Source organism: Paroedura picta, chromosome 8 (genome assembly GCF_049243985.1).
Source record: "Paroedura picta isolate Pp20150507F chromosome 8, Ppicta_v3.0, whole genome shotgun sequence".
Classification (NCBI taxonomy): domain Eukaryota; kingdom Metazoa; phylum Chordata; class Lepidosauria; order Squamata; family Gekkonidae; genus Paroedura; species Paroedura picta.
The window spans coordinates 13,894,774-13,915,097 of record NC_135376.1 but is presented as its reverse complement, the minus strand read 5'-3'; the positions used below and the strand labels follow the sequence as shown (position 1 = coordinate 13,915,097).

The 20,324-nt window shown below is 44.1% G+C and overlaps 1 protein-coding gene across 6 annotated transcripts in view; it reads right to left on the bottom strand.

Annotated features, from left to right (window-relative positions):
* TNIK (TRAF2 and NCK interacting kinase) overlaps positions 1-20,324 on the bottom strand; it is a 315,869-nt gene that overhangs the window by 108,704 nt on the left and 186,841 nt on the right. For all 6 annotated transcript variants that reach the window (XM_077348406.1, XM_077348407.1, XM_077348408.1 and 3 more), the window contains exons 6-9: positions 16,271-16,361; positions 13,830-13,960; positions 6,053-6,107; positions 4,365-4,443 (exon numbers count right to left, since the gene is read on the bottom strand). In XM_077348406.1, coding sequence (XP_077204521.1) covers positions 4,365-4,443; positions 6,053-6,107; positions 13,830-13,960; positions 16,271-16,361 — 356 coding nt within the window. The remainder of the gene's footprint in view (positions 1-4,364; positions 4,444-6,052; positions 6,108-13,829; positions 13,961-16,270; positions 16,362-20,324) is intronic.

Here is a 20,324-nt window from a genome sequence, read left to right as displayed (position 1 = left end):
TTATAGGAAAAATTGAAGGCAGCAGAAAAAAAGGAAGACTCAACATGAGCTGGACTGGCACAACATGAGCTGGAATGACTCAATCAAGGAAGTTGTAACCTTCAGTTTGAAAGACTGGAGCAAGGCTATTAGCAATAGGGATTGTTGGAGGTCATTAATTCATTGGATCACCATAACTCAGAAAGGACTTGCTGGCACTTAACACATCCTGTATCCCCTGTGCAAGCACCGAGTCATGTCTGACCCTTGGGGTGACGCCCTCTAGCGTTTTCATGGCAGACTCAATACGGGGTGGTTTGCCAGTGCCTTCCCCAGTCATTACCGTTTACCCCCCAGCAAGCTGGGTACTCATTTGACCGACCTCGGAAGGATGGAAGGCTGAGTCCACCTTGAGCCGGCTGCTGGGATCGAACCCCCAGCCTTGTGGGCAGAGCTTCAGACTGCACGTCTGCTGCCTTACCACTCTGCGCCACAAGAGGCTCTTACTTAACACACAATCTAGCGTAAACCTACTTTTCAAAATATTTTTAAAAGATGTCGGAAAGATTCTGTCAGCTGTGCTTTTGGGCCAGCAACTGTAATGCTTATCTTTTTTAAAAGATCAATGTTGATTCTATCAGGACCATCAGTCAGGGATCCACCACATACAAAAGCCCCAAAACAGCCATAGTGGCACAACTGTAGCTCGTATTTGCATAAAACATATTTGTGCAAAACAAAGATTTCATGCAAAATCTGCAGACGTTTTATGAAAGCGGGCTTGTACATCTCAATGTGTTTTAATCACCAATTTTACAAGGCACTTTTATAAGCCTGTTATTTTTCAGTAAATACCAATTGGTTATGAACTGACTGCTTGTTAATGTTTAACAGATGCACAAAAAGAGCATGAATACAGTTCTGATGCAGCTGATCACAAGCCCCAGCTGCCATTGAGCTGGATTTCCTTTTCGACATTCCTGCATTTAAACATTTTGCATCCACAAGTAAAAGGGAAGCTGTGTGTAACAGATTTATTTCTAAGGGCGTGGAAGAAAGGATTGACTACCAACATACATTTGCCAAACCCCTCTGTTATAAAATTATCATCCAACAGACTGTATTGTTATGGACCCCAAAGTGGAGAACAAATTTAGTATTTCACAGGAAATTAGATGCATTTATTTATTTAGACTTATAACCAGCCCCACATGAAAAGCAGAAGCACAACTCTATGCTACATTGGCAGGTATGCTTTTCTTCTAGCAAAATGCAGGATCAGCCTAAAGCATCCAGGATAAGTATCTGTCCAGCCGCTGCTTAGACCACAAGAGAGGGGGAGCTCAACACCACCTTAGGCAGCTGATTCCACCACTGAACTAATTGGACTGTGATTTTTTCCCCCTGGTCCCATCTGATATGCTTTATCTGAAGCCCCTGGGACCTCTGTATGCAAGTGGGTGCTCTACCACTGACTCAGAGGCCCTTCCCAAAGCAGATATGTGAATCTTGCCACATGCATATGCTAAACACAGTTTTGGAGGCATAATTCCCCCACCCCCTTACACACATGGATTCATTTAAAATATCACAAGGTTCAACGTGTATACTCTAAAAGCATAATGTGTGAGGCAGCCCAGGTCAATGGTGGGGAACAGTGAAAGTTTGTTCACGGGTCTGATTGTTAAAAGTGAATTTTCACGGAATAAAACACTCTGGGGAAAGAGAGCAGGCACACAGCAAAACCTAGTTTTATAAACCCCAAAGGTTCTTTTGTATGTATACTCCTGTCCTCCTCCCAATAATAAAAACTAAGCACATGAGCCACTCTTCCTGTGGCAAACTGTATTTGGGCTTCTGCCTTCTTCTATCATCTATCCCGCAATTCGATTGCTCAGTTCTGGCCCTTTTTACCTTGTTGCAGCCACTGGTCTATGGCAAACTCTGAAGATGGCTCACCCGGACTTGAACACACAGCTGCGTTATTCATGAAATTTAAAAGTAGGGAGAATGTGAAAGAAAGGGGAATTCTAAGCTCTCTATTGATCTTTCCCTGGGTCCAAGTGAGGAAGGAGGGCAAGGATATATGAATAGTTCCTCAAAAACATTCAAATGCTGTAGGAAGCCATGCTGGCCCACAGAAAACGCAACGATACAATAATGCATGTTTTGCTGGGACAACCCAAAATAGCCCACAACTCTTTGCCAGCCTTGATCTTCAAGATTGAAGAGGAAAGAAAAAGAAGTTTCAGGAATGATGAGGTGTGTGTGTGTGGGGGGGGGGGGGGGGGGAGCCTAAAGTCCATAGCTTTTTTGAAATGGAGACCAGGAGGTTAGACAGAATTACTTGCTATGCCATTGGGTGTAAAACAGATTTCAAGAATCACCAGAACCTTCTAGTATGGAGTAGCAAAAATATAGCTTTGAAAAATGTAGCCCCCTTGAATGAAAACAGCCATAGCAACTTACGAGCTCTCCATGCTCTTCTTAAAAACAAACAGATTTGCTCGAAATGGGAACGGGGGCAAATGAAAAGATGGATAAGGTTACCTAGCAAGCAGGGAAATCAAATCACTATTTCAGGCTGGCAGCAAGAAACAATTCCTTGGCTTCCTAATGAATTAAGGCCATATGACGGCAGGTGCAGAGACGGGGAGAGAAGAATCAAAAGAAGGATTTCTCTTTTGTGGGCTTAACTTCTTTGACTTTGGAGGGGTGTGTGGTCGCCCAGCCATTTTTTTCTCCATATTAAAAAAGTGACTTTTGCCCTGAAGGGCTTTACTACAAACTGGTTATGGAAGTATGTGGGAGTAATTCTTTACTGCATTGTTAAAACCTAAATTTAATTTTATTAATTTATACATTTTGTATTTAGGAATCAGCCACTGAAGAAAAATTGTGAAAACGGAGTATATCTAGAAACCGTTTTGGTTGGTCCTTGAAAAATTATCAATATATAAAATTTATTGTACCAATTGCCTTGGAAAGGTTCTGCTTGTCTCTGTGTATGTTCTGAAGGGCTTTACCAGCATGCAGACGTCAGACATTATCAGGTGCACTAGGCCGGCAGGCCCAAACTCTTTTAAGACCAACTTTTTGCATTCAGGAGATTCGCAGCCTAGGCAGAAACAGCTGAGCCCCAATTCTAGACAAGACCAGTTTTAAACCCTGCAAGTGCCACACTGGCTGAAAGCCAGAAGGCTGGCAGATTGGACCATGAGCGCAAGTCTTCTTTCTGGGTTTTCCTTCTACACATCACGAGCATGGTTGGTCTCCTCCTTATGGGATGGGAATATTTATGTCTTCTTGCAGGACACTCTTTGAACATTCTGCCACCCAAAGGAAAACCTTTGACACTGAAGCGGATTTTTTCCAGACCAGACTGGCCAGGGATTCTGGAGTTTTTTGGAGAGGGAGCATCATCTGGGCATGGAATTGAGATCACTATGGGTGGGCAGGTAGTGGTGAATTTCCTGCATTCTGCAGGGGGTTGGACTAGATGATCCTAGAGGTCTCTTGCTACTTTATAATTCTATGACTGTTTTTAAAGCCTACTCTGAATCATTCAGGAAAGGGCGTGTTATAAAATTATAAAATTATTATTATTATTATTATTATTCTATTCTTATTATTCTATTCACATCCAGATTCCATCTAGCAGACTCATACAGAAGAAGAAGAGTTGGTTTTTATAGTCCGTTTTTCTCTACCAGAAGGAGTCTCAAAGTAGCTTACGGTCACCTTCCCTTTCCTCTCCCCATGACAGACACCCTGTGAGGGAGGTGAGGCTGAGAGAAGGCTGATATTACTGAAGAAGAAGAAGAGTTGGTTCTTATATGCCACTTTTCTCTACCGGAACGAGTCTCAAGGCGGCTTACAGTCGCCTTCCCTTTCCTCGCCTCACAACAGACACCCTGTGAGGGAGGTGAGGCTGAGAGAGCCCTGATATTCCTGCTCGGTCAGAACAGCTTTATCAGTCCCGTGGCAAGCCCAAGGTCACCCAGCTGATTGCATGTGGGGGAGCGGGGTATCAAACTCATCTTGCCAGATTAGAAGTCAGCGCTCCTAACCACTACACCAAGTTGGCCCCCTCTCTCTCTAGATAGGAGGAAGAATAGGGCAAACTGTACAGTTAGCTTATAGCGTATTTATAATTAACTTAATGTTGAGATTTTAAATGTCTGGATTGTACTCTTAACGTTTCTGTAACTCGCCATGAGTACTCAGGTAAAGGTGAACAGAACAGCTTCCCTGTCTCTGTCAGTGCTGTGGCGAGCCCAAGGTCAACCAGCTGGTTGCATGTGGAGGAGCGGGGAATCAAATCAAGCTCACCAGATCATAAAACTGCCGCTTAAAAGCAACTGAAGAGAGACAAAGACACTCACCATTTCTTTGATTTCAACCTGGGGGCTGGATTCCTGGGAATAAGGAACAACGCTCTCATGGGATGCATATCACACAGGGCTGAAAAAAAAACAGAGCAGAAGGCACCAGATATGGCATAAAATTTCAAAAAAATTATGGCATATGGCATAAAATTTCAAAAGAATTATGCTTTAGGATGCTTAGGGCTGATCCTGCGTTGAGCAGGGGGTTGGACTAGATGGCCTGTATGGCCCCTTCCAACTCTATGATTCCATGATTCTATGATTCTAAAAACAGAATTCATTTACCTATTAAATTACTAATACACCACCCTTCCTGCCAATGACAATGGGGAAAGCAAGCCATAAGTACCGCAAGAGAGAACAAATGGCCTACCAAAGAAATATTAGATCTTCATGGTGTTCTCTGTTCCTTTATAGGGAAAACTCAACCTGATAATCTTATTAATGCACTTCTGTTCTGCGAACATGGAAGAAAGATGATAGCACAATTAGGGGGAAACGATACAAGTCACTAGAAAATCTATGAATGGATGCCCACTGTCTTTTCCCCTAAAGAAAACAAAGTGGCAATGAGAAGAACAAGACTTGAGTCCAGTAGCACTTTAAAGACCAACAAGTTTTCAAGGGTTTATGCATTTGAGAGTCAAAGTTCCCTTTGTCAAATATGCTAATCCCCCAGTGCTGCACCCATGTAGTAAACTGTTCCCATGGTAACCAGATGCTGGAGAGTGGGAGGAATAGACAGGAGGGAGGAATTTGGAACAGAAGGACCAGTAAAGTAAGCTGGAAGCACTGGTGCTCTCAGTGGGGATGAAGGCCAGTCGGTGGCCATGGTACCAAAAGAGGGACAGAGAACCCCACTCAGGTTTGGCCAAACTAAGAGAGCATCCTGTTGCCAGGCAGAGACTCAGATGGCTGCTGGTGCTTAGATGCCGCAGAGTTCAGGACAGTGCAGTGCCTGTGGGTCAGTGAGGATGCTCTGCCACAATCTGGAAGGTGGTACTGGAATAACATTTAGATAAGAATCATCATAGAATATAATAGAGTTGGAAAGGACTTCAAGGGTCATCCAGTCCAACCCCCTGCGCCATGCAGGACATTCACAACCCTATTGCTCATCCACTGCTACCTGCCACCCCCTTGAGCCATCACAGAATCAGCCTCTCCGTCAGATGGCTATCTAAAGGTAAAGGTAAAGGTATCCCCTGTGCAAGCACCGAGTCATGTCTGACCCTTGGGGTGACGCCCTCTAGCGTTTTCATGGCAGACTCAATACGGGGTGGTTTGCCAGTGCCTTCCCCAGTCATTACCGTTTACCCCCCAGCAAGCTGGGTACTCATTTTACCGACCTCGGAAGGATGGAAGGCTGAGTCAACCTTGAGCCGGCTGCTGGTATCGAACTCCCAGCCTCATGGGCAAAGCTTTCAGACGGCTGCCTTACCACTCTGCGCCACAAGAGGCTCATCTAGCCTCTGTTTAAAAATTTCCAAAGATGGAGATAAGATTTGCTCCCATTCCTCAGCTTGGTGTTTCAGACCATGAGTTTTCCACCTTTCTTATTTATACTCTTTCCTGGGACGGCAGGCCGTTTTTCTCACAGAACTGGATTCTCTGCTAAGACGTCACAAATCTTGACAACAAAACCCCTCAGGCATGATAAAACAGTGAAATTGGGTTGCACTCACGAGGAGCTCCTTCTGCCATCTCGATGGCTGTTATCCCCAATGACCACAAATCACTCTGAAAGAAAGAAAGAAAAGAAACGTGACAAAACCTTTTCAGGAAAACATATTAACATGATTGAGCCTCGTAACAAATTGAGAATCATCTGGGGGGAGCTACAGCTATCCCGGAACAAGTCCTTGGCCATTTTACAGCTATAAAGTTTGATCAGTATTTTCTAAGTCCCTGATCTCCCAAGCTCAGAAGATTTAGGCCATTCAGACACCAATTTTGATGTTCTTTCCTCTGTTAGAGCTGTCAAGTCAAGTCCCCTTCCCCATATATTGGGGGAAAACACCACAATTGGTATATGAGAACATTGAAGCCATGTAATCCAACATGATCCTCTTTCAATAACAAAGGAATAACTCTTTGAAATGTAAAAACCCAAACAGCCTGGCAGTTAATCTCTCCACAAAAGCAACAGGCAATTATCTGCCATTCCCTCCACCCCCCTTTCTTCTTCTCCCCCAGTTCTTCCAGCAATTTATTCCTTTTAAGTTCACCAGAGAACTTTTATTATCAAAAGATATACAGGGACTAAAAGGGCTGGTGGCGGAAGGTTCTATCAAGACCCAGCTGATTTACAGCGGCCTGGTGGGGTCTTCAAAGCAAGCGACATCCAGAGGTGGTTTGCCATTTCCTGCCTCTGCATCATGTCCTGGGTATTCCTTGGAGTCCTCCCATCCAAAAGCTAGGCAGGGCCCTTCCCTACTTAGATTCTGAGATCAAGCTAGCCTGGGCCGTTCTAGTCAGGGCTGAGACTAAACAGCCCCCCGATACAATGTGGAACAGTGTGTGAAGGATGTGGCTTGGAGAGATCCAGGCTTGAATCCCTGCTGTAAAACTCAGTGGGAGAACCACTCTCTCTCTCCAAATCTATCTTATGAAATGGTTGGGCACGTAGAATGGAAGGATGGGATGGGTGAAGAACCATGTACCCTGAGGTTTTCCAGAGGAAAGGTAAGCTGTTTTGAACTATGCTTTAAATTGATAAGCATGAATTTTAATTTTCAGATTTATTCTTATACATTATGATTGCATTGTGTTTTAAGCTGTGTGAGCCACCCTGAGCCTCTGGAGAATGGCGGCATACAAGCCACTCAATCAGTCCGTCCGTCCGTGCGTATGTACATGATTCTGGAAGCCACAACAGAAAATTCCACCAAAAAACATCAGTACCACAAATATGGAACAGAAAATATTTCCAGAAGAGAACTATTGGGATTAAATGAAATAAGGCAGTATCAGTTTTGCTTTCAGTGCATTTGATACGTTCTTCAAACCCCCCCCCCCCCACGGGTTACTGTATTGGCGGATTAAGATCGGAACCCCCTGTCCACATCCGGGGGTGACAGTGTGGGGGGACCTGGTTATGGTTTTTTGCGCTGTTATGTCCTGGACTCTTTGTATATGGACTGCTGTCCATTTTATAGATTATGGGATTGTTTTAGGGGGTAATTTTATTGGGGGTTTTATGCACGTTTTGTAACCAGCCACGAGACTTTTGGGAGTGGCGAGCTAAAAATTTAATAAACAAACAAACAAACAAATTCAAGTAGGCAGCCGTATTGTTCTGTCAGAAGCAACACAACAAAATCAGAGCTATCCCCTTCAAAATCCACTGAAGTCAATGGATTAGGAGGATGTAACTCTTTTTAGGCGTGCAATTTGTACTATTCATCCTTGTCAGGAAAAAAAAATGGTATTTTTCTTACCCTTGAGGGGGAGGGGGAAGGGGAACTTCCTGCCAAAAAGTAAGCAAGAACTGTCAAGGGAGAAATGCAAAAGCACCACAATGTAGGCTTTGTACATCTTATTTTTTATGACATGGGGTATTTTTTTCTTGAAAGGCATTAACTGCATTATTCGGTAGACTACAAAGCCAGCTTATTTTGACTCAAAGAGCAGTCATTTTATTTCCAGTGGCTGTTTTTGCTTTCTGCAGAATCATCTGGGGCTTTTGTGTTTATTAAGTCATTTGACCAAGTACGTAAAAAGTGGCCGTTTCCATTGTTTCCCAGAGATGAACACGAGCAATACTAATATGAATCAGCTAATGCCATGATGTCCTACATCATCTCTCAACAGCATGTTTTTTTTTCAAAAAGCACCCTGCAGAAATTTAACTTGTTCAGCACCTAGGCTTCTAAATGTATTTAATCCTTGAAGACAGATGGACATTTCTGACCTTTGCTAACAACTCTGCTGGTAAATAAGCGGAATATTCCTACTGGAAGCTGACAGATAGTGTGAATTTTTCAAATTCAGCTACAAAATTAAAACCGGCTGTCACTAACACCCAAGTTACTAAACTGCTAGAGGAACCAAAATTGGCCATGCTGCTTCTCCTTTCATCGGTTGGCAAAATATGGTGTAACCATTTTAGCCTTTCAAGAGCCAGGTCAGTAGGCACAGAACAACCAGAACAGCAATTAAACCCTTTATAGGTATAGAAATGGGAGTTCTAAACAAAGGGTGTAAATAATAAAATATACTGAGCAGTCTTAAAGTCAGGGTGAAAAGAGAGTGTAGACAGACCTTGTTGCAAACTTGGTGAGGTTCTAGGGTTGCCAGGACTCTCTTAGATGCTAGCAGAGGATGCTAGATCCAGACATTCGTGGAGATTTGGGGAAGGAGCTTGGGGAGGACAGGGACTTCAGTAGGGTATAATGCCATTGAGTCCTACAAATAATTAATTTTCTCCAGGGGGACTGGTTTCTGGAGTCTGGAGTTGAGCTGTAATTCTGGGGGTCCCACTTGGAGGCTGTCTTCCTTATGAGGTTATGAAAAGTCACTTTTCATCCCAGGCACAACAGAAGAAATTCCACAAATATTCCAGACCAAAGCCCCACCCTGGAAGATGGACAGTCTTCTGTCAATGGCCCTTTCCCTCTGGAATTTCTTCAGAAATTCTTTATATCCTCCTCAGTGACCAACCTGTGCTTCCGTGACCCATGGAATCTGCTAATCCTTGACGCTCCAGCTGCTCCCCTCTCCTGTTGCCAAGCAACCCCCTCACCTAGCTTTTTTAAAAGTCCCCCCCTCTAGGGGGCAGTATTCCTAGATGAGAACCCATTACGCAGGCAAACGTTTCTAATAATAAACATTTCACAAGGCTCATAATGGTTTTACAGACATAAAAATCATGATGTATTCATGAAAAACGAGGTACCTGCACTAACAATTAATGTGTTGCTGTCTCACATGATGCCTTTTGTTTCTTAAAAAAAAATTAGGGGACACTCCCCCATAGTTCCTATGTGTTCTGATAGTTAACAGGCAAACTTGTAACCGTCCCAAATGATAAACTTAGATTAAGGGCAAAACTAGTATGACACAGCAGAACCATGATCAGATATTGCATGGCTCTTTTATTTGTATTCTACTCATTAGAAGCCTCACATGGTTGCTTTGAAGATAGGGAAAGCAGAGCTGTTCGCAGGGTGGTGATAATGGGGGCAATTTCCCCCCTCCTTGATCCAGTTGTCTGATCTAAATTTCTCTCTCACCCCCAGCTGCAAGTAGCTCTACAGGGAGAAAAAAAGACAGGTATTCCATTCAACTGGAGTGGCTCTTTGGTCTTTGAAGCAGATGCCTGGGCTTCTAATTAGATCAAGGATCACCATGTTATGTCTACATTGGCCTTTAAAAGCCAACAAACACACAACACATACAGGGATAATTAAAAGAAATGCAATCTCCCAACCTGTACTACTCACCTGGGAAATGGTTTTAAAACTAGAAAGGAGCTCAGAGGTAAAGTAGTGCAAGGCTCCCCATTTGGTCCCTACCCCATCCCCGCCACAGATGGGCAGGGAGGCTGAAAGCTGTTGACTGGCCAAGGTCACTCACTGAATTTCAGGCCTGAGGAATTTGATGCAAAACTCTGGGATCCCAGCTCCATCATGTAAATGCCACATCATACAACTGATCTGATTATTTGTGTCAAATGCCACTGAGAAACCAAGACGAACACAGCAGGATCTACACTTACCCTTGTGCAGCCCGAAGCCACAAATCCTTCACCACAGCAACCAAATGTTACTATTTTTTGTAAATTAAAATGTATAACCATAAAACAAATACATACATTACAGACCTGTTCCCCACCACAGATAACCATCATGTCTAAGGCAAGCCCACTTCCAAGCTGTAATCAATTACTGAAGCCATTCTTTGTATCACATGACCACAAAAGACCAATCCTATGAATATCTTTATTACTTGGTAAGCAGTTAATTTCACTGGAGTATAAATTTCTTTTATTTTCGATAACCCCTCCTGTATCTTAGGGATGTTTTATTTCCAACGTCTGGTATAAACCAACTTGGCAACCAACTGAATGTCATTTCAAGTCCTTGAAGTCTACTCCTGAATGGATCCAAGGAGGGTGTCCTCTGGTTTTCTAAGTCATGAAAGGTAGTTGTCAACTGCCATAGCTGTTACAGCACAAACTCAAAGGGTGTGTGAGATATTTGGTCTGGAGGCCTCATAAGAAGGCCCCTGGAAGCAATCAAATATCAAGACACTGAGAGAGATGGTCATTACATCAGTCAACCAGGCCAGTGACAGGAAGCTCGAGTTTACAGTTAACTTAATTGGCTCCAGAAGCAGCGCAGACAAAATTTAGTTGATGTATTTATTCTCATGTTCCAACATGGGCAAACCATGTGAAAGTAGAATTACTAACTTCAGGGTGGGGACCTATAGGGCTCATGGAATTTGCTTCCCAGACTACAGAGACATCGCCCTGGAGAAAATGGCAGCTTTGAAGGGTGGATTCTATAGGATCACATCCTTCCTGAGCTCTCTCTTGACCCTGGACTCCACCCTCCCTGGACACTTCCCCCAAATCTCTAGGAATTTCTCAAGCTGGAATTGGCAGACTTATGCGTAAGTGCTGTGGTTTACAAACAAGGAGATAAATGTAAATTGATTTTCCAAAGGAGTTCCCAAAGGAGTCATTTTCTAGCTCTCACATTGATCTGCTCTTTTGACTCCCCCATACTCTTTAGTAATATCTGTTCCTTTAGTCCATTTTTTAGTAGGAAACCTAAAACTCCATTCTAATCCTCCATTCTCCCTCACTACTCCCTATTGGTGAAACTCTACTCCAGGCATTTTGCTGACTCCCCCCGTCTAATTCAATGCCCAATAACAACTTGGCTTTTCAAGCTGGCATTCTCCAGTAGATCTCCCTAATCCAATTTCTCTCCATTCCTCTTGCTGTGCATGTATCCCCTGTTTTAGATTTGATGCCTAGAGGCAGGTCTTTGTCTTTTATTTATAAAAATATATATTTTTAAAGGGCCCAAGGAAAAAAAATGTGTAGTCTAACAGGCACAAGGCCTGAAATCCAAAATTTTAAGGACAGGGACGAAACCCTCCACAAACAGCAAGTTCACTTTCCAGTGACTGACTGCCTCATGGACTGTGCATCTCCCCAGATTGGGTTCAGAAAAGAAATTTGACAAGGCATCAATCTGGCGCTGGCAAAAGCAGACTCCTTTCCTTGACAGGCTCGCGACAGGCTTCGCTCACTCAGAAAACGGCCTCTGCCACCTGCCTGCAAGCGAGCAAGCTTGTCCGTGGGTGTCTGCAGCCAGACATTTTCAGGAGAGGGCTGCTCAAGATGGGAGGTGGACTTTGGTCCTCTGAAAAATTGCATGATGTGAACCGAGGCACCAGCATGTCAACTGCTGATTAGATCGGCTGAGACTTGGCAAAGAGCCCACACAGAAAAGGGCCATACGCTCACTGAGCCAAGGGAGAAGATACTTTGCTGCTCATGTCAAAAGGGAAACAAATATCTAACAGTTAGAGGGCACTTAGGGAAATCTGTGGCGGAAAATAATGGAAAGCCTTCAGTTTCCCGAAGCGTTCGCTATTCTGCAGTTCTGGGGATTGACCGTTAATTAATCCTACATATTGCGCTTTCCTAAGAAACATCTATCAGGGCTGGCTGGGAGCTGAACTGTTTAACAGCGATGTGAAGTTGCTGGGGGAGGCTATTAGGAGGTTTTGGGATGCAGGGTCACCAACACGCAGATGGTACCCAGCTCTGCCGTTCTTTCCCACCTGATTGCAAGGATGCTGCTGATGTTCGGAACCAGTGCATGGGAGTCAATAAAGGGCTGGACGAGGATGAACAAGCTGAAACTTATTCCTGACGAGACAGATGTTCTCTGGGTATAAGGCAGACCAGGGACTTGAGATCTTTCTGGATAATGTTATACTCTCCATGAACAGCCAGATGCGTACCAGCTTTGGCTGGTGCGTCAACTGAGTCTGTTCCTGGGTCAGTCAGATCTAGCCACAGTAATCCATGCCTCATTTATATCCCGACTGGACTACTGCAATGGGCTCTACGTGGGGCTACCCTTGAAGAGCGTTGAGAGGCTGAGGCTAATGCAGAAGCTGTGACTAGGTTGCTGGTCAGGGCTAGCTATTGAGAACATGGACTGTGAATATTACAGCAATTACACTGGCTACTGATCTACACTTAAGCCTGATTCTAGGTGTTGGTTTTAACCTTTAAAGCCCTACATGGGTTGGGATCTGGTTACCTGAAGAAACCCATCCTCCCTAACATTCTTGCCTCAGAATTAAGATCACAGGGATAGACCACCTCCCTGATTGTCCCATCAGTTAAAGATGCTCAGTTGGTGGGTACACAAGTGGCCTTTTTCAGCCCCATCATTACAGGACAACCTCCCCAGGGACTTGTGCCTGACCCCCTGACTTTTGATCTTTAGGAGGCGGGACTGGACTGCATTAAGTAGTAGTCCTGAATAGTGATTTTAAATTTTGGATTTCTGTTTTTAAAGCATTTAGTGCCTATCTTTGTAAGCTGCCTTGTAAGGAGGAAAGACAGCTCATAAATGTTTAAAATAAATAAACTAGATAAGCCCACAGTCTGTCCACTGTTAACCTTTTGTGAAGAGCCGTTTGATGCTACTACTGAGCAATATATTTACAGAAATAATTAGGCAGCCAGCTCCAAGCATGCTCTACCCCAGGGGTAGTCAACCTGAGGTCCTCCAGATGTTCATGGACTACAATTCCCATGAGCCCCTGCCAGCAAATGGACATCTGGAGGCACACAGGTTGACTACCTCTGCTCTACCCTACCCAGACAGCACCACTGGATCCCTTAATCTTTCAAGTCAGACACCTTGTGTGTGTGTGTGTGGTTCCCTAGCATCACATCAGGTGTCTCTACCTGCCTATTACCTCCTCTGCCCCACAACCAGCTTCAGTTCAGGCTCCAGTTTCCCTCTAGATATTATTCTGAGCTCAAATACTGGCCTGTAGGTGCCTCCGCCTGCCTGCTGATCCCCCTGGGACCTCCTCCAGAGTTCCACTGAACTTCAGCTCCTGTCCTTCCAGGGCCACTCAATCCACCCACTGCTGACAACAGCTGAAAACGTGCAGCCTTGGCTTAAGGATATGTGCCAGAGCCAGTTGCAGGATTTGTGGAGCCTTAGAAGAGCACAACTGGAGCTATTCTTTGTGGTTCAACAGTGGGGCATCCTTCTCAGGGATAGTTGGAACTTTGGAAGCAGCTTCTTTTTTTTATAGTTCTTGGGGTCTGCAAGATTCTTAAGTATGAAGGCCCCGTAACAATGAGTTTGAAAGCCCTCTAAGAGCACAGCACTGTTGGGCCCTTGGAACGGTGGGACCAACCGCATGTGCTATTAGGATAAACCACCTCTGAAGATGTGCCCCTATAAATACCTTAAAGTCATACGTGGCATCTGGGTTTTCGTCACAGGCAATAACTTCGGGGGCCATCCAGTACGGGGTTCCGATAAACGTGTTCCTTCGGCCGACCGTTCTGTCGAGCTGAGCGCTGACTCCAAAATCCACTGGAGAGGCAAAGAGCAAGAGCTTGAGTGTGGCACAGGGTAAACATGGTTCTGACTTTACACCGAAAGCCAGCTCCATGTAGTGGTTGGGAACGGTAGACTCTAATCTGGAGAATCAGGTTTGATTCCCCACTCTTCCTCCACGTGCAGACAGCTGGGTGACCTTGGGCTCATCACCGTCCTGTTACGAGCTGTTTCTGCAGACCAGTCCTGTCAGAGATCTCTCAGCCCCACCTACCTCACAGGGTGGCTGTAGTGGGGAGAGGAAGGGACAGCAACTGTAAGCTGCTTTGAGACTTTGAGACTCCTTTGGGTAGTGAAAAGCGGGGTACTAAACAAGCTGCTTCTTCATACGAAAAAAAGGGGAACACCCTTGTGCTTCAGTTATAGTTCTTGCAGAATCCTGTCCACCATGATGTTCCTTGGCAAGCATGACAGTTCATTTCACGCCCCATTCATTTCAAAAGGGCTAGAGAACTCAAGAAATATGGAGAAGTTCTCCCCACAGAACGCCTATGGCGTGCTGTGCCTTAGATGGCCGTAGTCCATTTGCTCAGCTGACAACCTAGATGCCTGGGTTCAGCTCCCACCTTTGTCAATGGCTTTAATTGAATCTTACCTGCACAGTTGTGTATGTTCACATCTCATGCTACCTCATAACAGTGGACAACAGAAACTACCTGAACTATGATGGGGTCACATATCAATGCCTCCCAGGAGACTGGTAAGTGTCCCTTTGCACATGGATCCTGTGGTTATGGCATGTACTGCTGGCAGCAGCTGCCCTGCTGCAAATTGAGCATCTAAATTAGGCTACGGTGAATTCCACAAGGCCACATTGCCTTTCACAGCTTCAGAAGTAACCGGGTTGCTGTTAGCCAATGTTAAGGACCTCCTTGACAGGCAAAATACCATGAAGACTGAGTCCAGTAGCACCTTTAAGACCAACAAAGATTTATTCAGAGTGTGAGCTCGTCAGACTATGATCTTCTTACATGACAGGTTGGTCTTAAAGGTGCTACTGGACTCTGATTTTATTGTACTACTTCAGACCAACACAGCGACCCATTTGAATCTACCATAGAGACTGTAAAGCATTCTGCCTATTTTTTAAAAAGTGTGATCTAAATGAGTTATTAGCAGCAGACCAAGACACCTTTATGGGCAGCAAAGGATTTTTTTTTCAGTTACTGCATGCAGGAATATAGTTTGGGGGCTATGTCCAAGAAAAGGAAATAAATCAGAACTACAGTAGTGACTGTTCCACAGTGTGCCCAGCTATGGATATGTCCACAGCAGTGCAAAATCCAGCTGTGCCACACCATATGGCCAAAGTTACTATGGAAGAAATAGCTGCACCCACTTTCCCAAAGGACCCCTCCTCACTGCAGCCGTTTGAAACTTGTAGTCGAAAAGTGTTAATATACTATGAATATATATAAGGTAGAGTATGATATGAATCAACAGTATAATATATTTTAGACTTAAGGTTAATAATGATTAACATACTACTTGTAGCATACTTGCATGTTTAAATTCTCAATACTAATTGATAAATATACTGAAGACTCAGAGGTAGGGAGCTCTCTTTACTTATTGCATTTATTGTTATAATTTCTTTTGATATTGTAATAATAATTCTTATTTAATGTTCAGGACTTGTCACTGATGAAAGAATCTCACTGAAAACGGAGATTACCTGGATTCCGTTTTGACAGAAGTCCTACGGAATAAAGAAACAAGGAAAACTACAAAAATAGGACTCTTTTCTTTCTTTTATGAATATATTTATTATATTGCCAGGGGATAGGTCTGTTTCTCTCTGTTTGGTCAAAAAGTGTTTAAACAAATTTGGGATTAAAAAAAAACAACAACAACCCAGCCATAAAGCACCATTTCTATTATGGCTGCACCCGCACAGATATTGCCAAAACAAAAGGAGAAACGAAACAAAATTGCCAAAACAAAAGACGAAATGGAACCTGGATCCCAATGACAGATGGGCAAGTGGGAGGGCTGCATGGACAGGTCAGGGGGAGGGAGGGAAGATCAAGCAAGTAGATGAGTACGGAGCTTCAGGGGAGAGAAGGAGGGAAAGCAGAGTCTGAGCGGGGAGGGGAGAAGCAGGGGCTGGCAGCAGAAGGATGGGATTTCACACAACCAATGAGCCCTAGTGGGTCCCTCCCTCATTAGAAAAGCATGGCCTCTTTGGACTTCAACTTCAGCAAACTGCTGTTGCCTTCAGAAGGCAAAATCAGGTCTTTTCAGGCAGTCCCCCATTTCAGGAGTTGAAAAGAACGCCCTGCTTACCTAGTTTAACTTCTGCGTTCTCTGTCAGCAAAACGTTCTGTCCCTTGATATCTCGATGGATTACTTTGTGCTGGTGGAGATGACTTAAACCCTAGAAATTCAATAAGAAAGTTATTACATTTCAAGGTCTGTGCGTGGAGGGCATGACATTTAGGTGCTCTTTGTGCTTACCAGTCAGCTAGCGAAAAACAGAAGACCGACAATTACTACAGAATATCTTAATGCACTGAGGATGAGCTATCTAAGCACCTATAGAAGCCAGATTTCTGATGTCACCTCCTGCTACAGTTGGCTGTGCTCCCTGAAATCATGACCTTGGGATAAGTGCCTTCTGCCAGTGGAAAACAAGATCAAGATCCAAGCTAGTTTGCTCTCTTTCCCCCACTGGACACATTGAAAAGATAGACACAGAAACGGAAATAAACTAAGGGTCCATATATGGCTGAAAAGTTCCCAGCCTAAATCTGCAAAAACAGGATACTCGTCTACTTTATAGGACTCCGGCACAAATGCCTGTAATAATTTGTGTGAAGCACTTGGAAAGCTGGAAGTGCTATACAAATGCTAAGCCAACAAAACAAAGTCTAACCTCAACTCTATTATGTTTTACTTAGATCAACAGCTTTCCAAATAAGCCTTGCATATTTATATCCCACTCAGTGCATGAGCCTCTTGTGGCGCAGAGTGGCAAGGCAGCAGACATGCAGTATGAAAGCTCTGCCCATGAGGCTGGGAGTTCGATCCCAGCAGCCGGCTCAAGGTTGACTCAGCTTTCCATTCTTCCGAGGTCGGTAAAATGAGTGCCCAGCTTACTGCTGGGGGGTAAACGGTAATGACTGGGGAAGGCACTGGCAAACCACCCCGTATAGAGTCTGCCATGAAAACGCTAGAAGGTGTCACCCCAAGGGTCAGACATGACCCGGTGCTTGCACAGGGGATACCTTTACCTTTACCTTACAGTGCATGAACATATGGCTATTTATATTTTGATATATTCAGGAAAGGGACTTGCTGCTCAGTGGCAAAACACACATCCCAAGGTTTAACCCCTGGTGTATTCAGCACAAGGCTCTCGTGCATCTGAGTTTGGAGAGCTGATGCCAGTCACAAGAGACAAAGTGGGCCAGTAGTTAGACCTGTGAGATGAGTTAGAATGAGACAGTTTCATATTCGCACGTACAAACAGGCATACATATTATACAGCGATGGTCTAGTCCAGACAGCTGCATCTTCATAGTTCCAAAGCTATAAGGAGTCAAAGTTGTCTCCTAGTAAACTCATCTTTGAGCAGGAAGAATTTAGTGAGGGAGAGGTATAATTAGGGTTGCCAGACTCCGGGAGGTAGTTGGAGAGCTTCTGGGGTTTCAGCTGATCTCCAGGTGATAGGTCCCCTAGAGCAGGGGTAGTCAACCTGTGGTCCTCTAGATGTCCATGGACTAGTCCTACATGGGAATTCCCTACATGGGAATTGTAGTCCATGGACATCTGGAGGACCACAGGTTGTCTACCCCTGCCCTAGAGAAAATGGCTGCTTTGGACAGTGAATCTATGACATTACATCCTGCTGAACACACTCCCCCCACACCCAACCTCACTCTACTCAGTCTCCAACCCCAATTTTTTCAGGAATTCCCCAAACTTTAGGGGTGCCAGTCCCCAAGTGGGACCACAGGATCTCCCGGAATTACAGGTCATCGCCAGACTAAATAGATCAATTCCTCTGGAGACAATGGCTGCTCTGGAGGGGGGACTCCACTGAGGTCCCTCCCTGCCCCAAATCCCACCTACTCCCAGCTCCACCCCAAAAATCTCCAGGCATTTTCCAACCCAGAACTGGCAACCCTACCCAAACTCGGAGCTGACGATTGTACGTATAATCCCTAGCACCTTTTTAAAAAATCCGATCTTGGTTTCACCCATTTAAAATTTCACCTTGGGGTGCCCAGAACCCATTTCCTAAATATTTTTGTCTACCCACAAATACACCTTCAGCTTCTGCCAAAGACGGATATAACCCTGACTGAGGAGTAAGGACTCAATCCAGGCACGATTGCTTAAATCTCTCCCACTTCAAGCAAGTCCTTTGGCTGAATCATTCCCTTGCTTTCCCCAAACAGCCCATGTGTGAGTGGGCATCAGAACCCTCTTGCCTCCTTATTACCTCTACCTAGGAACTGAAATTCCAGACTGCATGAAAAATTGATGAAATTAATGCTCAAGGGGGGGAAAACAAAAACAAAAAGCCAGCACAAGCACACAGCAGCTTGTACAAGGTACTAATCGAATCATAGCTCATATTAAAAGCTTGTCTCTAAGGCTAGAGTTAAACCAGCTTGCCTTTGTACCTTTTTATTAGTCCATTAATTCTTTTCCTTTCTTTCTTTCTTTTTGTAAGCCCCCTTTTTATTTTGCGCATCTACACCTCACAGTTTAGAGGCAGTATCCACCTAAATTGCCATTCCAGTAAAGTATGGGTTTCTTTCATGATTAAACTCGTATCAGCTTTAGATTTCGCATTAGCATTCACATTTTGAAACTGGAAATGATTTTCACTGTCACCGCCAGCATTTATTAAGTCATTTTATTTTCATTACATCAGGGCTGCAATTTGCACAAGAAACCAGGCTGTGTTGTGGTTATTAAAGAGGTTTTGCGTGATTTTATGCTCTGGATACTGCAGTTTTATGCGGTCTTTAACATGAGTGTAGATGAAGCCACCCGCTATTAAATAAGACCATCGGTACCCCTGCACAGCACTGTCTCTCCCTTCAAGCGACAGCTCTCCAAGGCCTTGGGCAGGTCTTCTGCAGCACTGCTCTTCAAGGTCCTTTTTAATCAGGGACATTAGATCCTGGGTCTTCTTTCATGCAGAGAATGTGCTTTCCTGGACAATGAAACAGTCACCGACTTCTTCAATAAATATTGCATGTTTCCATTTTTTTTCTTCTACCATAGTTTTTAAAAGGCCTCACTGTGATTTGGGAATCATAGAGTTGGAAGGGGCCATACAGGCCATCTAGCCCAACCCCCTGCTCAACGCAGGATCAGCCCTAAGCATCCTAAAGCATCCAAGTAAAGTGTGGCTCCAACCTTTGCTTGAAGACTGCCAGTGAGGGTGAGCTCACCACCTCCTTAGGCAGCCTATTCCACTGCTGAACTACTGTGAAAATGTTTTTCCTGATATCTAGCCTATATCGTTGTACTTGTAGTTTGTAGATGTTCTACTTTGAAGTCTGGTGAAGGAATTGCCATTAATACATCTTGCATCTGAGTTCCCCCAGTTATATTCCGCAAGCATACTTTTTCACTGAAGTAGGACCTCCTTGGGTTTGCCCTGAATCTGCAGCACATCAACTTCAGAAGTGTCCTGTGATTTATAAGGGGAACCATCTACAGATTAGCTAGATTTGAGGCCAGTAGCTCCTTAGAGACCCCAACAAGGTTTTTTGGGATATAAACTTTTGATAATCAAAGCTCTGTTTGCTAGATACCTGGAGATGCTGCCCTTTCTTCAGAAGTCTCTCCAACTAAAACAAATTGCCATAGGAACCTCCTCATTTAGTATACAGATTTTAATTTCTTGCTTAAAATAAAGTACTGGAAGGGACTTTCATTATTTTTGCAGACTTTATGTTGTTATAATGCTGATTTGGGTTGGTATCGACATTTTTTTTTTTTACATAAACCGATCCTTGGAAAAGCTTGAGCAACCTTGACAGATGCTGGACATAAATCCGACTAGGGTTCAAGTATCTTGTACTTAAACAGAGAAAATCTCTTTGGTAAGGAGCTAATAAACACACACAGAGAATAGGGAGAAGACAACGGCATAACCATGCCCTGGATATTGAGATAAGGAACAAAGCTGTGAAAATAATGAATTTAATCACTGGTACTAATTAAGGGTGTCAATCTCTCAAGGAGAATTAAGGATCCTTGAACTAGTTTCAGCTTGCGACAAGGGTGATATTTCACATTTCAGTAGATGAGGGCGGCATAAGACTAATTGATCTCGGATACACACAAAATCAAAAAAAAAAATTCACACTGGCAT